Below are 21444 nucleotides of genomic sequence, written 5' to 3'. Positions count from 1 at the left end.
TTCAACCCATTAGTATAAGCCCAGATGGGTGAAATGCACAGGGCAAATGTCATCCTGTGGATTTTTTATATTTTAATTTCGGCATGTCGTATGTTTGCAAAATTGTATTCACTTGCCTGCTACTATAATGCTCTCTGCAAATCTGCAGCTAAAATCCGCGGCATATTTGAACCATTAGTACCAGCCTGAATGGGTGAAATCCACTACGCTAATGTCGTCCCATTGATATTAAATAAGTAAATTTCTGCAGGTTTATAAAATCTCATCCGCTTGACGGCTGCTATAATCCGCTTTGTAAATCTGCTGCTAAAATCCGCAGCATATTCGATTCATTACTACAAGCCCGAATGGGTGAAATCCACGACGCTATTGTCATCCTCTGGAATTTAATGTGTCAATTTCCGGAAATTTGTAAAATCTAATTCGCTTGCCGGCTGCTGTAATCCGCTTTGTAAAACTGCTACTAAAAATCGTAGCATATTTGATTAATTACTACAAGCCTGAACGGGTGAAATCCATGACGCAAATGTCATCCTGCGGATTTCACTATGTCAATTTACGCACGTTTGTAAAATCTCATCTGCTTGCTGGCTGCTATAATCCGCATTGTAAATCTGCTGCTAAAATCCGCTGCATATTCGATTCATTACTACAAACCTAAACGGGTGAAATCCACGGCGCCAATGTCATCCTGCGGATTTCACTATGTCAATTTAAGCACGTTTGTAAAATCTCATCTGCTTGCTGGCTGCTATAATCCGCATTGTAAGTCTGCTGCTAAAATCCGCTGCATATTCGATTCATTACTACAAACCTAAACGGGTGAAATCCACGGCGCCAATGTCATCCTGCGGATTTTAATATGTCAATTTACGCACGTTCATAAAATCTCATCCACTTGCCGGCTGCTAAAATCCGCTTCCTAAATCTGCTGCTAAAATCCGCAATATTAAAAAATGAGACGCTGTCGCCTAAGAGTGACGGGAGTGTGTGTGGGGGGTATTAAATGCATAAAATGCACACAATGTAAGGTGTGTTTTGTACAGTGTGTAAACCGAGAATGGCGGAGACGACGAGGAGGTGAAAGAGACGAATCCAGAAGAGAGGGAGAGAAAGCGAGAGACAGGCAGAGACAGAGGCGAGAGGGAAGAGTGACAGGCGATGTCTCACCCTGAGATCCTCCCTCCTACCTGCTCTGTTACCTGGAGTAGTCAGAACAAGTAGGGACACATTGGCCTCCACACTGGATGGGATGATTACACAGAGTCTCTCTGCCTCTCACTCCTTTGGGGTTAAGAGATAATCCCTCTCCATTCCACTCTCCCTACATCTCGCCCCTTCTCCTCCATGGATCCGGGCGGCTTCCACCCTGCACTGTTTTTACAAGCGAACCCGCTGCTCTTTGGTTAGAGTGAAACATGCAATTGCTGGGATATAATATACTCTGAGAGCGGCGCTCATTTTTTCAGAACTTTATATGGATCGTGCTCGTGTCTAGACCATGCACAGACACTCCCGGAGGTGGATTTTCTATGTGTTTCTCTGTTTCGGGATCATCTACATGAAATTAGGGTGAGTACCTGCCGGGCAGGAAATCATCGCCAACGTATTCCGCAGCGCTGTACACAGTGCTGTGATGTAGCAGAGCCGAGTCGACTCCTAAGAGTGCAATGCCACACTCGGCTCTGCTACATCACAGCACTGTGGACATGACAGGTTGCGGCTGTTCTCTTACCTAGTCACACCTGTCCTCGCCGGCGAAGCTCGCAATCTAATTTTCATGTCCCAGTATGTACCAGGTTATTGACGTGTTACATTGGGGAAATTTCATGAGAAAGTTTCGCACCTATGACAAAGTTTTCTTTCATACATGTGACTAACCCAGCTCTGCTACATCTGACGAAAAGAGGAACTCATCTCTGCTATATGTGGCAAACTCAGCTCTGCTACATCTGACACTCATCATTGCTACATGACAAACTCAGCTCTGCTATATCTGACACTCATCTATGTTATATATGACAAACTCAGCTCTGCTATATCTGACACTCATCTATGTTATATATGACAAACTCAGCTCTGCTATATCTGACACTCATCTATGTTATATATGACAAACTCAGCTCTGCTATGACACTCATCTGTTATATATGACAAACTCAGCTCCGCTATATCTGATACTCATCTGTTATATATGACAAACTCAGCTCTGCTATGACACTTATCTGTTATATATGACAAACTCAGCTCTGCTACATCTGATACTCATCTGTTATATATGACAGACTCAGCTCTGCTATATCTGATACTCATCTGTTATATATCACAGACTCAGCTCTGCTATATATGACTCATCTGTTATATATGACAAACTCAGCTCTGCTATATCTGATACTTATCTAAGGTATACATGACAAACTCAGCTCTGCTACATCTGATACTCATCTGTTATATATGACAGACTCAGCTCTGCTATATCTGATACTCATCTGTTATATATCACAGACTCAGCTCTGCTATATATGACTCATCTGTTATATATGACAAACTCAGCTCTGCTATATCTGATACTTATCTAAGGTATACATGACAAACTCAGCTCTGCTACATCTGACACTCATCTGTGTTATATATGACAAACTCAGCTCTGCTATGTATGACATTCCTCCCTGTTATATATGTTATAACCTCACTTCTGCTATATGTGACAATCTTAACTGTCTCAGTGCTGCTACATCTTAAAAATCCTATATATCATATGATACTCTTCTCTGATATATGTGACTAACTCGGCTGTTACATTTGACATTCTCACTTCTGCTACATCTGACAACCTGATATCTGCGACATTTCACAGACTCCTCTCTGTTATACAGTTTGTGCAGCTCAGCTCTGAATGTGACAAACTCAGCTCTGTTACATAGGACAAATTCATATCTGCTACATCAGACGCGTCTCTGTGATATGTGACGGGCAGCTACATCCAGCAAACTTAGCCCTGCTACATCTGACAAATGGCTGTCATATATTAAACAAGCATAACTCTGCTGCATCCAACAAAGTTCAGCTACATCTGACAAACCCAGTTCTGCTATCTGACACTCATCACTGTGATCTGTGACTAGCTCAGCTATGCCACTTTTCCCAAACTCAGTTCTGCTACATCTGACAAACACAGATCTGTTACTTCCAACAAGTACAGATCTGTTACTTGCAACAAACACAGTTCTGCTACATCTGACAAATGCAGATCTGCTATATCCAACAGACACAGATCTGCTACATCTGACAAACACAGATCTGCTTCTGCTACATATCTGCTACATCCAACAAGCACAGTTCCTCTATATCTTCCAAAAACAGTTCTGCTACATCTGACCAAATGTGCCCTTTAACATCAGACAAACTCAGCTCTGCTGCATCCAACAAATATTGTTCTGCGACATCTGACAAACTCAGATTCGCTACACCTTACTCTCATCTCTATGTCACAAAGTCAACTATGTCACATTTGCCAAAATCAGCTCTGCTACATCTGACCAACCTTACCCTTTTACATCTAACAAACTCAGCTCTGCTACATCTGACAAACTGATATCCTCTACATCTGACACAGCTCTGCAACATCAGACCTACTCAGCTCATCACTTTCTTTGCCTACTGACTGACCTGTTATCTGTTGGCTATGTGGCTGATCTCCGTATATGTGACCGCTCCTCTGCTTGTAATCACACGGCCCGAGTTGCGGATTGTTCACACCTGACATTCGGTCCGTCTGCCTGGTTGCCTAAAATATTAGTCAGCTGAGCAAAAAAAAATGGGATATTGGTAATATTACACAGATGTTGTGTCTTTCTTATTTCTTCTTGTGCAAGATGATCATCTTTGGAAAAAAAACTAAAACATTGTTTTGTGATACTCTGCTGGGAGACGTTTACTCTGAATGTGACCACCTAGTGGTCGTGATGTGAATTGCAGTCTCTTGGCGGTGGGTGATAGCGTCGGGAAAATGACGTCAATGCAACCCGTTTGATTGTGATCCAACTCACAACATCATATCGGGCAATTGTTAGTCATGCGATTGACTCTTAAGATCTGCTTCTTAAAGGTGATGCCTATCAGAGCTCCCTTTTTTGAGATACAGACCTCCGCAGCCCTTACATAAGCTTACAGGTAAATAATAATATGCCTGCAGACACCACTAGGGGGAGCTTAAGAGCTCACCGCATACTGTGTTATCATTGAGATCTATGTATAACCAGTATGCTCTCAGCTCATAAACTCCCTCTAGTGGTGGCTACCGGAAACATAATTTTATTAAGTACCTGTATGTAAGTGGAAATTGTCAGTCAAGCAAGTGACTAATATGATCCGCTTTTGCAGCTCCCAACAGAGTTTATTTTTGTTCTGATATAAAGCTCCAAATCCCCTGCTCAGACATAAAGCCAAATAACAAAATTCTGGCTCACCACTAGAGGGAGCTTACTGCATACTGTGTTTTCATTGATAACTATGTATAACCAGTATAGAGTCAGCTCATGAGCTCCCTCTAGTGGTATATGCAGAATTTTATTAACTTTCTGTGTGTAAATGAAAATTGTTAATCATGTAAGTGACTAATTTTGTCAGCTTCCCCATCTTCAATGCTTACCTTTTAAGGTCCTTAAAATAGGTCCAACAGAGCTTATTTTTTTCTGATACAAATCTCCTGCACAGACATAGAGTTAAATTTTAAAATTATGGATCACCACTAGAGGGAGGTCAGCAGCTAACTGCATACTGTGTCATCATTAGGTTCTATGTATATCCAGTATGCAGTCAGCTCATTAGCTCCCTCTAGTGGTGGCTAAAGGTAGAAAGAATTTTACTAATTACCTGTATGTAAATGTAGTCATGTAAGTGACTAATATGATCAGCTTCTGCCTACCCTTTCACTTCCTTAAAATAGGTCCAACAGAGCTTATTTTTTCTGATACAATGCTCCAAATCCCCTGCACAGACATAATAGTTAAATAATAAAATTCTGGCTCACCACTAGAGGGAGCTCATAGGGTGACTGCATACTTGTTGTACATAGAACTTAATGATGACACGGTATGCTCCCTCTAGTGGTGAGGCAGAATTTTAAAAATAGGTCCAACAGAGCTTATTTTTGTCCGATACAAAGCTGCAAATCTCCTGCACAGTCGTAGAGCTAAATAATAAAATTCTGGCTCACCACTAGAGGGAGCTAAGAAACTGACTGCACACTGTGTTATCATTAGGTTCTATGTATATCCAGTATGCAGTCAACTCATAAGCTCCCTCTAGAGGTGGCTTCAGGCAGACAGAATTTAATTAACTACCTGCACGTAAAAGTAAATGGTTAGTCGTACGATTGACTAATATGTGTCAGCTTCACCCAAAAAGCAAATTTCTACCTTTACAAATGATTATAATATGTCCAACAGGGTTTGTTTTTTACAGATACAGAGCTCAAAATTTTCTGCAGAGTTAGCGTTAAATATTAAACCTCTGGCTCACCACTAGAGGGAGCTCAGGAGCATTCTGCATACTGTCTCACCATTGAGTTCTATGTATAGCCAGTATGTAGTCAGCTCATAAGCTCCCTCTAGTGGTGAGCCAGAGTTTTATTATTTTGCTCTAAGTCTGTGTAGGAGATTGTACAAATCAAATCCTGTTGAACCTATTATAAGCCTCTTAAAGGATAGCAATTTGCTTTTAGGTGAAGCTGATCATATTAGTCAATAGCATTTACATACAGATAGTTAATAAAATTCTGACTGCCTGCAGCCACCACTAGAGGGAGCTCAGAATCCTACTGCATACTGTGTTAACATTGAGTTTTATGAATAACCAGTATGCAGTCAGCTCATAAGCTCCCTCTAGTGGTGAGCCAGAGTTTTATTATTTAGCTTTATTACTATGCAGAAGATTTGGTGCTCTGTTTCAGACAAAACAGGATATGTATGGAAATTCTCTTTAAGTTTCTTTGGAGATAGCCACCTGGGCTGCAGGTATACTCCATTCTGGGCCACCCTGATACCTGATCACAATGATTGTGCGCTCCACAGTATGTATTTCTTTCTGCCTCTCTTTTTTTGCCAAGTTTCCTTCCTTGGTGCCTTATTAATATGCCGTGTGTAGAAGGCTGAGTTGATTTTCCACATTCCTGAGTTGTAGCTGAGTCTTTACCTGTTTTGTTGCAAACACTACAAGGAAAAAAAAAGCCCAAAGAACGAGCGAAATCTGCCTCGTGGCTATTTTTATGATTAAAATTGAGGCTGAGCTGTTGCATTGCATCTGTGTCAGGTGGACATTGGAGATGTAAGCAGCAGATAGATAATGGCAGTCTGCAGAGCCTGTCACCTGGATGCTCTGTAGCGCCACCTATTGGAGGACAGGCTCATAGGACTGATGCTTAGGCGGCATTCACACATTTCCTTTTTTATTTCCCTGTTAATTAGAATCCATATATAGACAAGTACAATGAATGTGTGGATGCAGCCTTATAGTTGAATGTGTAGGATGTATCATTTTTATTTAATAAATCAAGAGTACACATGAGAATAAGCAAATTTATAATATATCTTATCAGAGAAATCTGCTTCTTTCTCTTCCTGGACTGAACTTCCACTCAAAATTTTCATTTCACTGGTAAAATCTGTCTAAAGACATATTTTCCTGATACTGAGATAGGGGATGACAGTTGATGCTTATAAAGTTCTATGGAGAACTGTAACTGTAGTTTCAGAAGAACTTGCAGCAGAATGTCTGTCTGTCTCTAGCTCCTCCCTAAAATGTTTGTGCCTGCTTCCAGCTCCTCCCTAGAATGTCTGTGTCTGCCTCCAGCTCCTCCACAGAACGTCTGTGTCTGTCTCCAACTCCTCCTTAGAATGTATGTGTCTGCCTCTAGCTCCTCCCTAGAATGTCTGTGTCTGCCTCTAGCTCCTCCCTAGAATGTCTGTGTCTGCCTCTAGCTCCTCCCTACAATGTCTGTGTCTGCCTCTAGCTCCTCCTTAAAATGTCTGTCTCTGCCTCCAGCTCCTCCCTAAAATCTCTGTGCCTGCCTCCAGCTACTCCACAGAATGTCTGTGTCTGCCTCTAGCTTCTCCCTAGAATGTCTGTGTCTGCTTCCAGCTCCTCCACAGAATGTCTGTGTCGGTCTCCAACTCCTCCTTAGAATGTCTGTGTCTGCCACTAGCTCCTCCCTAGAATGTCTGTGTCTGCCTCTAGCTCCTCCCTAGAATGTGTGTCGGCTCCAGCTCCTCCCTAAAATGTCTGTGCCTGCCTCCAGCTCCTCCCTAGAATGTCTGTGTCTGCCTCCAGCTCCTCCCTAGAATGTCTGTGTCTGCCTCTAGCTCCTCCCTAGAATGTCTGTGTCTGCCTCTAGCTCCTCCTTAAAATGTCTGTCTCTGCCTCCAGCTCCTCCCTAAAATCTCTGTGCCTGCCTCCAGCTACTCCACAGAATGTCTGTGTCTGCCTCTAGCTTCTCCCTAGAATGTCTGTGTCTGCTTCCAGCTCCTCCACAGAATGTCTGTGTCGGTCTCCAACTCCTCCTTAGAATGTCTGTGTCTGCCACTAGCTCCTCCCTAGAATGTCTGCCTGCCTCTAGCTCCTCCCTAGAATGTGTGTCGGCTCCAGCTCCTCCCTAGAATGTCTGTGTCTGTCTCCAGCTCCTCCCTAGAATGTGTGTGTCTGCCTCTAGCTCCTCCCTAGAATGTCTGTGTCTGCCTCTAGCTCCTCCTTAAAATGTCTGTCTCTGCCTCTAGCTCCTCCCTAGAATGTCTGATTCCGCCTCCAGCTCCTCCCTAGAATGTCTGTATCCACCTCTAGCTCCTCCTTAGAATGTCTGTATCTGCCTCTAGCTCCTCCCTAGAATGTCTGTCTGCCTCCAGCTCCTCCCTAGAATGTCTGTGTCGACCTCTAGCTCCTCCCTAAATGTCTGTGCCTGCCTCTAGCTCCTCCCTAGAATGTCTGTGTCTGCCTCCAGCTCCTCCCTAAATGTCTGTGCCTGCCTCTAGCTCCTCCCTAGAATGTCTGTGTCTGCCTCTAGCTCCTCCCTAGAATGTCTGAATCTGCCTCTAGCTCCTCCCTAGAATGTCTGTCTGCCTCCAGCTCCTCCCTAGAATGTCTGTGTTGACCTGTAGCTCCTCCCTAGAATGTCTGTCCCTGCCTCTAGCTCCTCCCTAGAATGCCTGTGTCTGCCTCTAGCTCCTCCCTGGAATGTCTGTGTCTGCTTCTAGCTCCTCCCTAGAATGTCTGTGTCTGCCTCTAGCTCCTCCCTGGAATGTCTGTGTCTGCTTCTAGCTCCTCCCTAGAATGTCTGTGTCTGCCTCTAGCTCCTCCCTGGAATGTCTGTGTCTGCCTCTAGCTCCTCCCTAGAATGTCTGTCCCTGCCTCTAGCTCCTCCCTGGAATGTCTGTGTCTGCTTCTAGCTCCTCCCTAGAATATCCGTGTCTGCTTCTAGCTCCTCCCTAGGAGGTCTGTGTCTGCTTTTAGCTCCTCCCTAGAATGTCTGTGTCTGCCTCTAGCTCCTTCCTAGAATGTCTGTCGGCCTCTAGCTCCTCCCTGGAATGTGTCGACCTCTAGCTCCTCCCTAAAATGTCTGTGCCTGCCTCTAGCTCCTCCTTAAAATGTCTGTGTCTGCCACTAGCTCCTCCCTAGAATGTCTGTGTCTGCCTCTAGCTCCTCCCTAGAATGTGTGTCGGCTCCAGCTCCTCCCTAAAATGTCTGTGCCTGCCTCCAGCTCCTCCCTAGAATGTCTGTGTCTGCCTCCAGCTCCTCCCTAGAATGTCTGTGTCTGCCTCTAGCTCCTCCCTAGAATGTCTGTGTCTGCCTCTAGCTCCTCCTTAAAATGTCTGCCTCCAGCTCCTCCCTAAAATCTCTGTGCCTGCCTCCAGCTACTCCACAGAATGTCTGTGTCTGCCTCTAGCTTCTCCCTAGAATGTCTGTGTCTGCTTCCAGCTCCTCCACAGAATGTCTGTGTCGGTCTCCAACTCCTCCTTTGAATGTCTGTGTCTGCCACTAGCTCCTCCCTAGAATGTCTGCCTGCCTCTAGCTCCTCCCTAGAATGTGTGTCGGCTCCAGCTCCTCCCTAGAATGTCTGTGTCTGTCTCCAGCTCCTCCCTAGAATGTGTGTGTCTGCCTCTAGCTCCTCCCTAGAATGTCTGTGTCTGCCTCTAGCTCCTCCTTAAAATGTCTGTCTCTGCCTCTAGCTCCTCCCTAGAATGTCTGATTCCGCCTCCAGCTCCTCCCTAGAATGTCTGTATCCACCTCTAGCTCCTCCTTAGAATGTCTGTATCTGCCTCTAGCTCCTCCCTAGAATGTCTGTCTGCCTCCAGCTCCTCCCTAGAATGTCTGTGTCGACCTCTAGCTCCTCCCTAAATGTCTGTGCCTGCCTCTAGCTCCTCCCTAGAATGTCTGTGTCTGCCTCCAGCTCCTCCCTAAATGTCTGTGCCTGCCTCTAGCTCCTCCCTAGAATGTCTGTGTCTGCCTCTAGCTCCTCCCTAGAATGTCTGAATCTGCCTCTAGCTCCTCCCTAGAATGTCTGTCTGCCTCCAGCTCCTCCCTAGAATGTCTGTGTTGACCTGTAGCTCCTCCCTAGAATGTCTGTCCCTGCCTCTAGCTCCTCCCTAGAATGCCTGTGTCTGCCTCTAGCTCCTCCCTGGAATGTCTGTGTCTGCTTCTAGCTCCTCCCTAGAATGTCTGTGTCTGCCTCTAGCTCCTCCCTGGAATGTCTGTGTCTGCTTCTAGCTCCTCCCTAGAATGTCTGTGTCTGCCTCTAGCTCCTCCCTGGAATGTCTGTGTCTGCCTCTAGCTCCTCCCTAGAATGTCTGTCCCTGCCTCTAGCTCCTCCCTGGAATGTCTGTGTCTGCTTCTAGCTCCTCCCTAGAATATCCGTGTCTGCTTCTAGCTCCTCCCTAGGAGGTCTGTGTCTGCTTTTAGCTCCTCCCTAGAATGTCTGTGTCTGCCTCTAGCTCCTTCCTAGAATGTCTGTCGGCCTCTAGCTCCTCCCTGGAATGTGTCGACCTCTAGCTCCTCCCTAAAATGTCTGTGCCTGCCTCTAGCTCCTCCTTAAAATGTCTGTGTCTGCCTCTAGCTCCTCCCTAGAATGTCTGTGTCCTCCTCCAGCTCCTCCCAAGAATGTCTGTGTCCTCCTCCAGCTCCTACCTAGAATGTCTGTATCCGCCTCTAGCTCCTCCTTAGAATATCTGTGTCTGCCTTTAGCTCCTCCCTAGAATGTCTGTGTCTGCCTCTAGCTTCTCCCTAGAATGTCTGTCCCTGCCTCTAGCTCCTCCCTAGAATGTCTGTGTCTGCCTCTAGCTCCTCCCTGGAATGTCTGTGTCTTCTTCTAGCTCCTCCATAGAATGTCTGTGTCTGCTTCTAGCTCCTCCCTAGAAGGTCTGCGTCTACTTCTAGCTCCTCCCTAGAATGTCTGTGTCTGCCTCTAGCTCCTTCCTAGAATGTCTGTCGGCCTCTAGCTCCTCCCTGGAATGTGTGTCGACCTCTAGCTCCTCCCTAAAATGCCTGTGCCTGCCTCTAGCTCCTCCTTAAAATGTCTGTGTCTGCCTCTAGCTCCTCCCTTGAATGTCAGCGTCCGCCTCCAGCTCCTCCCTAGCATGTCTGTGTCCACCTCCAGCTCCTACATAGAATGTCTGTATCCGCCTCTAGCTCCTCCTTAGAATGTCTGTGTCTGCCTCTAGCTCCTCCCTAGAATGTTTTTGTCTGCCTCTAGCTCCTCCCTAGAATGTCTGTGTCTGCCTCCAGCTCCTCCCTAGAATGTCTGTATCTGCCTCCAGCTCCTCCCTAGAATGTCTGTCTGCCTCCAGCTCCTCCCTAGAATGTCTGTGTCTGCCCCCAGCTCCTCCCTAGAATGTCTGTGTCTGCCTTTTGCTCCTCCCTAGAATGTCTATGTCAGCCTCTAGCTTCTCCCTAGAATGTCTGTCCCTGCCTCTAGCTCCTCCCTAGAATGTCTGTGTCTGCCTCTAGCTCCTCCCTGGAATGTCTGTGTCTGCCTCTAGCTCCTCCCTGGAATGTCTGTGTCTGCTTCTAGCTCCTCCCTAGAATGTCTGTGTCTGCTTCTAGCTCCTCCCTAGAAGGTCTGTGTCTGCTTCTAGCTCCTCCCTAGAATGTCTGTGTCTGCCTCTAGCTCCTCCCTAGAATGTCTGTGTCTGCCTCTAGCTCCTCCCTAGAAGGTCTGTGTCTGCCTCTAGCTCCTCCCTAGAATGTCTGTGTCTGCCTCTAGCTCCTCCCTGGAATGTCTGTGTCGGCTTCTAGCTCCTCCCTAGAATGTCTGTGTCTGCCTCTAGCTCCTCCCTAGAAGGTCTGTGTCTGCTTCTAGCTCCTTCCTAGAGTGTCTGTCGGCCTCTAGCTCCTCCCTGGAATGTCTGTGTCGGCTTCTAGCTCCTCCCTAGAATGTCTGTGTCTGCCTCCAGCTCCTCCCTAGAATGTCTGTGTCTGCCTCTAGCTCCTTCCTAGAGTGTCTGTCGGCCTCTAGCTCCTCCCTGGAATGTGTGTCGACCTCTAGCTCCTCCTTAAAATGTCTGTCTCTGCCTCTAGCTCCTCCCTAGAATGTCTGTGTCCACCTCCAGCTCCTCCCTAGAATGTCTGTATCCACCTCCAGCTCCTCCCTAGAATGTCTGTATCCACCTCTAGCTCCTTCCTAGAATGTCTGTGTCTGCCTCTAGCTCCTCCCTAGAATGTCTGTGTCGACCTCTAGCTCCTCCCTAAATACCTGTGTCTGCCTCCAGCTCCTCCCTAGAATGTCTGTGTCGACCTCTAGCTCCTCCCTAAAATGTCTGTGCCTGCCTCTAGCTCCTCCCTAGAATGTCTGTGTCTGCCTCTAGCTCCTCCCTAGAATGTCTGTATCCGCCTCCAGCTCCTCCCTAGAATATTTGTGTCTGCCTCCAGCTCCTCCCTAGAATGTGTGTTCGCCTCTAGCTCCTCCCTAGAATGTCTGTGTCTGCCTCTAGCTCCTCCCTGAAATGTCTGTGTCTGCTTCTAGCTCCTCCCTAGAATGTCTGTGTCTGCCTCTAGCTCCTCCCTGAAATGTCTGTGTTTGCCTCTAGCTCCTCCTACCTACATAGAATCACCAAAACAGGTGATATTGATCATTATATGCAGCTGGAAACACAGTCATTAACTGAAACAGAAACCGCTGTGTGGGAGGCTTAAAACTAGATGAGGAGGCTTAAAACTAGGTGAGGAACAGCCAAACTGTGCTAAAAGGGTGAGGTTGTGGAAGACAGTTTCATGTCATAGGTCCTACACCATGGCAAGATTACATATACGCAGAGATAGATGATAAATAGATGAAATGATAGATAAATAGATGGACAGATACATAATGGGATAAATATACATATAATAGATGTGTAGAAAGATGTATTATTATACAGTAAGTAGATGTGATATATAGAGACATAAGTTAGATAGATAAATAGATAAATATATGGATAGATAGATAAATCTATGGATAGATAATAGATAAATGATACATATTACATAGTTAAGTAATAGATTCATACACCATATTACTCTTTTATTGTGACATTCCGTAAAATTCCCAGAATATCCAGAAGTCTGTAAAATTCACTATTTGCTTCCAGCGGAGCATAGGCATAAAACTGCAATTTACTGTAATTCCACAGAAGATAAAAGCAGAGCAGATTTTTTCAGATTTTAATAATAAATGAAATCCATAGGAGCCGATTTTGTTTTCTTTTCCACTACCAGTAATCTAGAATATAATTCAGAATATTTGATAGTCTTTGAATCCATATAAATCTAAATATGTAAAAAAAAATACATTAATACATACATACAGTCATGGCCGAAAGTGTTGGCACCCTTGAAATTGTTTACAAAATTGTTGCCACCCTTCACTTAATATTTGGTTGCACACCCTTTGGAATAAATAACTGCATCAGTCGCTTCCTATAACCATCAGCTTCTTACACCTCTCACCTGGAATCTTGGACTCTTCTTTTGCAGACTGCTTCGGGTCTCTCATATCTGAAGGCGTCTTCTCCCAAAAGCAATTACAAGATCTCTCCACAGGTGATCATTAGGATTTAGATCCGGACTCGTTGCTGCCACTTCAGAATTCTCCAGTGTTTTGTTTCCATCCACTTCTGGGGGCTTCTTGAAGTATGTTTGGGGTCATTGTCCTGCTGGAAGACCCATGAGCTAGGACGCAAACCCAGCTTTCTAATACTGGGCACTACATTGCGACCCAAAATCCTTTGGTAATCTTCAGATTTCATGATACTTTGCACGCAGTCAAGGTACCCAGTGCCAGAGGCAGCACAACAACCCTAGAACATCTTTGAACCTCCACCATATTTGACTGTAGGTACTGTGTTCTTTTCTTTATTGGCTTCATTCTGTTTTTGGTAAACAATAAAACAATAGAATGAGTTGCTTTACCAAAAAGCTCTATCTCAGTCTCATCTGTCCAGAAGGATTTTGGCTTATTCACATACATTTTGGCACACTGCAGTCTAGCTTTTTAATGTCTCTCTGTCAGCAGTGGGGTCCTCCTGGGTGTCCTGCCATAGCGTTTCATTTCATTCAAATGGATATTTCGCACTGGCACTGCATCCTGAACCTGCAGGACAGCTAGAAATGTTTTGGAACTTGAATGGGGCTGCTTATCCACCATCCGGACTATCCTGTGTTGCAACCTTTCATCAATTTTTCTCTGTCGTCCCCATCCAGGAAGATTATCTACAGTGTCATGGGTTGTAAACTTCTTGATTATATTTTGCACCATGGACAAAGGAACATAAAGATCTCTGGAGATGGACTTGTAACCTTGAAAGTGTGGATATTGTTCAAGAATGTTGGTTCTCAAGTCCTCAGACAGTTCTCTTCTCCTCTTTCTGTTCCCCATGCTTAGTGTGGCACACACAGACACACAATGCAAAGACTGAGTCAACTACTCCCCTTTTTATCTGGTTTCAGGTGCGATTTCCATATTGCCCACACCTGTCCCTTGCCACAGGTGAGTTTGAACGAGCATCACATGCTGGAAACAAAATTCTTTACCCACAATTTTGTAAAGATGCCAGCAATTCTATCCGAACCATTTTGTGTGAAATTATGTCCAATTTGCCTTTTGTTCTATTTTTTTGTGTTGTTCCAATTCACACAAAGGAAATAAACACGTCTATAACAAAACATGTGTAATTGCAATAATTTTCTGGGAGAAATACTTCATTTTCTGGAACAAGTTCAAGGTGGCAACACTTTCGGCCTAGACTGTACATATAGAGAGAGAGAATATTATAGGATGATACCATATAATATGATATATCACACAGTACATAGTAGCCCTGTAATGTGCCCCCGGCTGTCACTAGTAGCACTCATAGCAGGCAGTAAAACCAATAGTGCGGAATCTGCTTTATTTCTTTCCTCTGCATAAATGTACAGAATCCCGGCCATATACTCACTGCTGGATGTTTATACTGTACGGTCTGGATTTACACAGGCGGAACAATGGGACAACGGCCGAGGTCACAGAGGAGTAGGAATGAGAAATACAGGTGATATCTATCCCTCTATCTATTATCTATCTATCATCTATCTATTATCTATCATCTATCTATCATCTATCTATTATCTATCTATCATCTATCTATTATCTATCTATCATCTATCTATTATCTATCTATCATCTATTATCTATCTATCATCTATCTATTATCTATCTATCTATTATCTATCTATCCCTCTATCTATTATCTATCATCTATCTATCATCTATCTATCATCTATCTATTATCTATCTATCATCTATTATCTATCTATCTATTATCTATCTATCCCTCTATCTATTATCTATCATCTATCTATCATCTATCTATCATCTATCTATTATCTATCTATTATCTATCTATCATCTATTATCTATCTATTATCTATCATCTATCTATTATCTATCTATCATCTATCTATTATCTATCTATCTATTATCTATCTATCATCTATCTATTATCTATCTATCATCTATTATCTATCTATCATCTATCTATTATCTATCTATCTATTATCTATCTATTATCTATCTATTATCTATCATCTATCTATCATCTATTATCTATCATCTATCTATTATCTATCTATCTATTATCTATCATCTATCTATCTCTCCATCTATCCCTCATCTGCAGTCCTATGTAATGTCACCAGTCACACTTGTCCCCAGATTGCACACTCAGCTCTGCTGCATCCATAATGGGTGATTCACCTGAACAGATGACTTCTTACATGATGAGACTGATGATATCCCAGCATGTGTCATCCACCGATGTAGCAGAGCTGACTATGGCATTTACCTCTTCATGTTGTTATTTTGGACATCATGACTAAGAATGTAGCAGGTTGATCTGCAGTCCTATGTAAATACACAGACAAAACCTGTTTGGAATAATACAATGATTATTGCTAAACACTTGACAAACGCTGCTCTGCTGCACTAATATATTGATTACATTGATCTTCTACTAGAGGCTGTGCTATATATAATGATATATTACAGCCTTAGAGGCTGCTTAATAATAAACATATAATAATGTATTAGAGGCTGAGGTAAATTATAATGTACTAGTGATTATATATTTAATAATACATTGGAGGCTGCTGTATATAATAATATATTAGAGGCTGGAGTATATAATAATATATTAGAGGCTGCTGTATATAATAATATATTAGAGGCTGGAGTATATAATAATATATTAGAGGCTGCTGTATATAATAATATATTAGAGGCTGCTGTATATAATAATATATTAGAGGCTGGAATATATAATAATATATTAGAGGCTGATGTACATAATAATATATTAGAGGCTGTAGTATATAATAATATATTAGAAGCTGCTGTATATAATAATATATTAGAGGCTGCTGTATATAATAATATATTAGAGGCTGCTGTATATAATAATATATTAGAGGCTGCTGTATATAATAATATATTAGAGGCTGGAGTATATAATAATATATTAGAGGCTGATGTACATAATAATATATTAGAGGCTGGAGTATATAATATATTAGAGACTGCTGTATATAATAATATATTAGAGACTGCTGTATATAATAATATATTAGAGGCTGTTGTATATAATAATATATTAGAGGTTGGAGTATATAATATATTAGAGACTGCTGTATATAATAATATATTAGAGGCTGGAGTATATAATAATATATTAGAGACTGCTGTATATAATAATATATTAGAGGCTGGAGTATATAATATATTAGAGACTGCTGTATATAATAATATATTAGAGGCTGTAGTATATAATAATATATTAGAAGCTGCTGTACATAATAATATATTAGAGGCTGCTGTATATAATAATATATTAGATGCTGGAGTATATAATAATATATTAGAGGCTGCTGTATACAATAATATATTAGAGGCTGGAGTATATAATAATATATTAGAGGCTGGAGTATGTAATAATATATTAGAGGCTGCTGTATATAATAATATATTAGAGGCTGGAGTATATAATAATATATTAGAGGCTGCTGTACATAATATATTAGAGGCTGCTGTATATAATAATATATTAGAGGCTGCTGTATATAATAATATATTAGAGGCTGGAGTATATAATAATATATTAGAGGCTGCTGTATACAATAATATATTAGAGGCTGGAGTATATAATAATATATTAGAGGCTGCTGTACATAATATATTAGAGGCTGCTGTATATAATAATATATTAGAGGCTGCTGTATATAATAATATATTAGAGGCTCGAGTATATAATAATATATTAGAGGCTGCTGTATATAATAACATATTAGAGGCTATTATATATAATAATGTATTGGAGGCTGCTGTATATGATAATATAATGGAGTTTGCTGTATATAATATTGTGAGGCTGCTGTATGTTATAATGTAATAGATGCTGGTATATACCATATTATGGTGTATTAGAGGCTTTTTGTATAATAATATATTGGAGGCTGCTGTAAATATAATTGCCTGTTAGAGGCTATAGTATGTGATAATATAATAGCGGCTGCTCTATGTAATAATGTATTGGAGGCTGATGTATGTAATATGCTATATAATGATATATTAGAGGTCTCTAGATGTAGAATAATGTATTGGAGGCTGATGTATGTAATATGCTATATAATGATATATTAGAGGTCTCTAGATGTAGAATAATGTATTAGAGGCTGTTGTATTTTGTGTCTTAGAGACCAATGTACAGTTTGGAGACTGACACAAAGTTTGGTTTTCACACTTTGCCACTTCAGCGTTTTTCCATCTTTTAGTCGGATGTTTCTACAGTTACTGGAGTACAATTATAAACTTTTCAGGAGTTTTTAAACTTTTATTGATAAATAGATCAAGTTTATGGAAAGACTCAATAGTTGTAGCGTTGACCCTTATTTCTCCAGACTTCTGCCCTTTGCCCCGGCAGCTGGACATCGGCTTCTGGGGTTAATCCGGACTGATGGCCGCCTGTTCTTGTCTCATCAGTGCTTGGGGTTTATCACAATTTCTCTGTTTTGTTTTGTCGCTTTTTGAGAATTGACCACAGGTTCCCAATGGGACTGAGATCTGTGGAGTTTTCCGGCCATGGACCCAAATTCTTAATGTTTTCTTCACTGAGCCACTTAGTTAGGACTTTTTCCTTGTGACATAGTCTCCATCGTGGTGGAAAAAGCATTGTCATCACCATATTGCCCTTGGAACGTTGGGAGAAGTTGGTCTTGGGGGAGGATTAGATCTCATTCTTCATTCATGGTGATGTTCTTAGGCAAAATTATGGATGAGAAGCCCCCAGACATGAGTGGTCTCAGGAGGCTTTACTGTTGGCAGACACAGGACTCATGGTAGCACTCACCACATCTTCTCCGGACAATCATTTATTCCAGATGTACCAAACAGTCTGAAGGGGTCTTCATCAGAGAAAGTAACTTTACCTTTGTCCTCTGCAGTCCAATCCCTGTAATTCTGAGAACGTCAGTCCACCCTTAATGTTTTTCTTGCAGAACAGTGACTTCTTTGCTGCCCTTCTTGACATCAGGCCAACCTTCAAAACCCTTCTCCTCGCTGTGTGTCCAGATGCACGCACACCTGCCTGCTGCCATTCCTGAACAAGCTATGCACTGATGGTGAACCTATCAAGTAGTTAAAACCTTATTAGGAGATGGTCCTAGCACCTCCTGGAATTTTTGGGGCATCCCAAAGCCTTCTTCATAGCAAATGAATCTCTGTCTTAGAAATTCTTAATGATTGGATAAATGGTTGATTTAGGAGCAATCTTACAAGCAGCAATGTCCTTGCCTGTAAAGCTGTTTTCATACAAAGCAATGTACTTGCCTGTAAAGCCTTGATAATATAAAGTAATGACTTCTTGTGATTTCTTGGTGGTGGCCATAATTAACAAAAGACGACTCTGAGGCCGATTCATCAAAACTTATACGCCAAAAAACTTTGAAAGAGTCACAAAAGTGACATTGAAAAGTCGCAAAATTTTTGAGCAATTGACCGAAAGTTGTGTAAAAATTTTGAGACTTTTGGAGTTTTCATGCCAGTTTAAATAAGCTGCACCGAAATGGGTGGATTTTGGGAGAAGTCAGGTAGGGACTGGGGCATGGCCATGTGGAAAACAAAATTTATGTCAGTCTCAAAACTTTTGGATGCCACTGTACATATGTGTATATATATGTATATGTATTATTAGAGGCTGTTGTATATAGTAATGTATTAGAGGCTGCTCTATATAATACCATATTGGAGGCTGCCATATATAATATTATATTAGAGGCTACGGTATATAATAATGTTAGATACTAGGCAGTGTATCATCAGTATGTGGGTAGTATGTGGCACCACTATATGCGGCTTGTGTACTATTAGCAGTAGCTGGCACCTTCCCATACACTGTGGTCACTTCATCACTGACTGGCCAACTTGCTAGCTGCATTATCCTCACTATATGGTGGTATGAGCTGTATAGCCCATAGTCTACCTCCAAGTCACACCTTCTATATCCTGCATCATATAACATTACAGTAGGAATCTGATTGGTTGCCAGGGACTCCGTATATACAATCAAATCATTGGAATGTCACATTGTGCACGCAGTACCCACTGTGGCCTATAGATGGCGCTGATGCTTACATTCCTGCCCTGTGCTGTGCGCTCATGTAATGTGCGGCTATATCCACGCGTATCACAGTGATAGCAGGGGCGCAGCACTCAGTGTGCGGGTGATTGGGAGCAGCATGGCGGCTTCTTCCATCACTGTGATGAGATCAATCTATTGTAGATGTAGAATCATCCAGATGTGAGAAAGTGTCCGGAATAAGGAGGGGAGCGAGCGCAAGAGAGCGTAATAAGAGGGATTGTGTGCACTGCTCCATCATCAGCCCCAAATCACCAACAGGGGCCCCGCACCGCTCATATCCATCTATCTACTATATCCATTATCTATTATCTATCTATTATCTATTATCTATCTATTATCTATCTATTATCTATCATCTATCTATTATCTATCTATTATCTATCATCTATCTATTATCTATCTATTATCTATCATCTATCCATCATCTATCTATTATCTATCTATTATCTATCATCTATCTATTATGTATCTATTATCTATCATCTATCTAATTATCTATCATCTATTATCTATCTATTATCTATCTATTATCTATCATCTATCTATCATCTATCTATTATCTATCTATTATCTATCATCTATCTATCATCTATCTATTATCTATCTATTATCTATCATCTATCTATTATATATCTATTATCTATCATCTATCTATCATCTATTATCTATCATCTATCTATTATCTATCATCTATTATCTATCATCTATTATCTATCTATTATCTATCATCTATCTATCATCTATCTATTATCTATCTATTATCTATCATCTATCTATCATCTATCTATTATCTATCTATTATCTATCATCTATCTATTATATATCTATTATCTATCATCTATCTATCATCTATTATCTATCATCTATCTATTATCTATCATCTATTATCTATCATCTATTATCTATCTATTATCTATCATCTATCTATCTTCTATCTATTATCTATCTACTATCTATCATCTATTATCTATCTATTATCTATCATCTATTATCTATCTATTATCTATCTATCTATTATCTAGCTATCTATTATCTATTTATTATCTATTATCTATCATCTATTATCTATCTATTATCTATTATCTACCTATTATCTATCTATTATCTATCTATCTATTATCTATCTATTATCTATCTATTATCTATCATCTATTATCTATCTATTATCTATTATCTACCTATTATCTATCTATTATCTATCTATTATCTATCTATCATCTATCTATCATCTATCTATTATCTATCTATTATCTCTCTATTATCTATTTTCTCTCTATTATCTATTATCTATCATCTATCTATCTATTATCTATCTATCATCTATCTATTATCTATCTATTATCTATCATCTATCTATTATCTATCTATTATCTATTATCTATCTATTATCTATCTATTATCTCTCTATTATCTGTTATCTATCATCTATTATCTATCTATCATCTATCTATTATCTATCTATCATCTATCTATTATCTATCTATTATCTATCATCTATCTATCATCTATCTATTATCTATCATCTATCTATCTATTATCTATCTATTATCTATTATCTATCTATTATCTATTATCTATCATCTATTATCTATCATCTATCTATTATCTATCTATCTATTATCTCTCTATTATCTATCTATCTATTATCTATCGATCTATTATCTATCTATTATCTATTATCTACTCTTTCCTCCCCTGCCTGTAGTATTTTCCGCTCTTGGTTCTCATGGGGTTAAATATAACCCGTGAAGTGATATTACTTAATGTCAGAAGAGAAGCGATGAAGTCACAGGATCTCCATCCCAGGCGAGGTGTTTCAAGTGCTTTAATATTTGTCATTCCTCGCATTGCTTGTTCTCTTGCACAAGTGGATTAACCTTTCAGATCGTTCTTGGCTAATACACATCTGTGTCTGTATACCTGTCCTGTGTGTACAGCGCCGGCCGCCATTCATGTAGTGGGACGATGGCATGTCTCCCCTCCATCCTGAGACATCACTGTACACCCCCTACTCGTTTCAGTGTATCGGTGCAGTCTTTTCAATAGAACACTAAAATGAGCATCTCTCGCTCTCTCTGGAGGACTCAATGTAATTCTTCACTTCTCCTCTGGGGTCGCTGCTGGGGAATTAAACACTTACAGCCAGAATTCTAAATGATCGCTGGGAGTCCCAGCATCAGTACACTCTATGATTAGCTTAATACCAAGAAACCCCTCTAACTTAAAGGAATTGTCCAAAGTGGACAGTCCCTTT

General features: G+C 41.2%; 1 protein-coding gene across 3 annotated transcripts in view; it reads left to right on the top strand.

The window, feature by feature from the left end:
* The window catches only part of WNT7B (Wnt family member 7B), a 313390-nt gene that overhangs the window by 126990 nt on the left and 164956 nt on the right, over window positions 1–21444 (top strand). The window contains exon 1 of one of the 3 annotated variants that reach the window (XM_073650072.1): window positions 1129–1572. The exons of the other annotated variants lie outside the window; for them this stretch is intronic. Within the exon in view, the coding sequence (XP_073506173.1) occupies window positions 1502–1572 (71 nt within the window). The 5' untranslated portion in view covers window positions 1129–1501. Of the gene's footprint in view, window positions 1–1128; window positions 1573–21444 lie in introns of those variants that run through there. 3 annotated transcript variants of the gene reach the window in all.

Source organism: Phyllobates terribilis, unplaced genomic scaffold (genome assembly GCF_046119375.1).
Source record: "Phyllobates terribilis strain yellow unplaced genomic scaffold, ASM4611937v1 Scaffold_10__3_contigs__length_209671492, whole genome shotgun sequence".
Taxonomy (NCBI): domain Eukaryota; kingdom Metazoa; phylum Chordata; class Amphibia; order Anura; family Dendrobatidae; genus Phyllobates; species Phyllobates terribilis.
The sequence above is the reverse complement of the archived record's forward strand: the minus strand, read 5'-3'. Positions and strand labels throughout refer to the sequence as shown.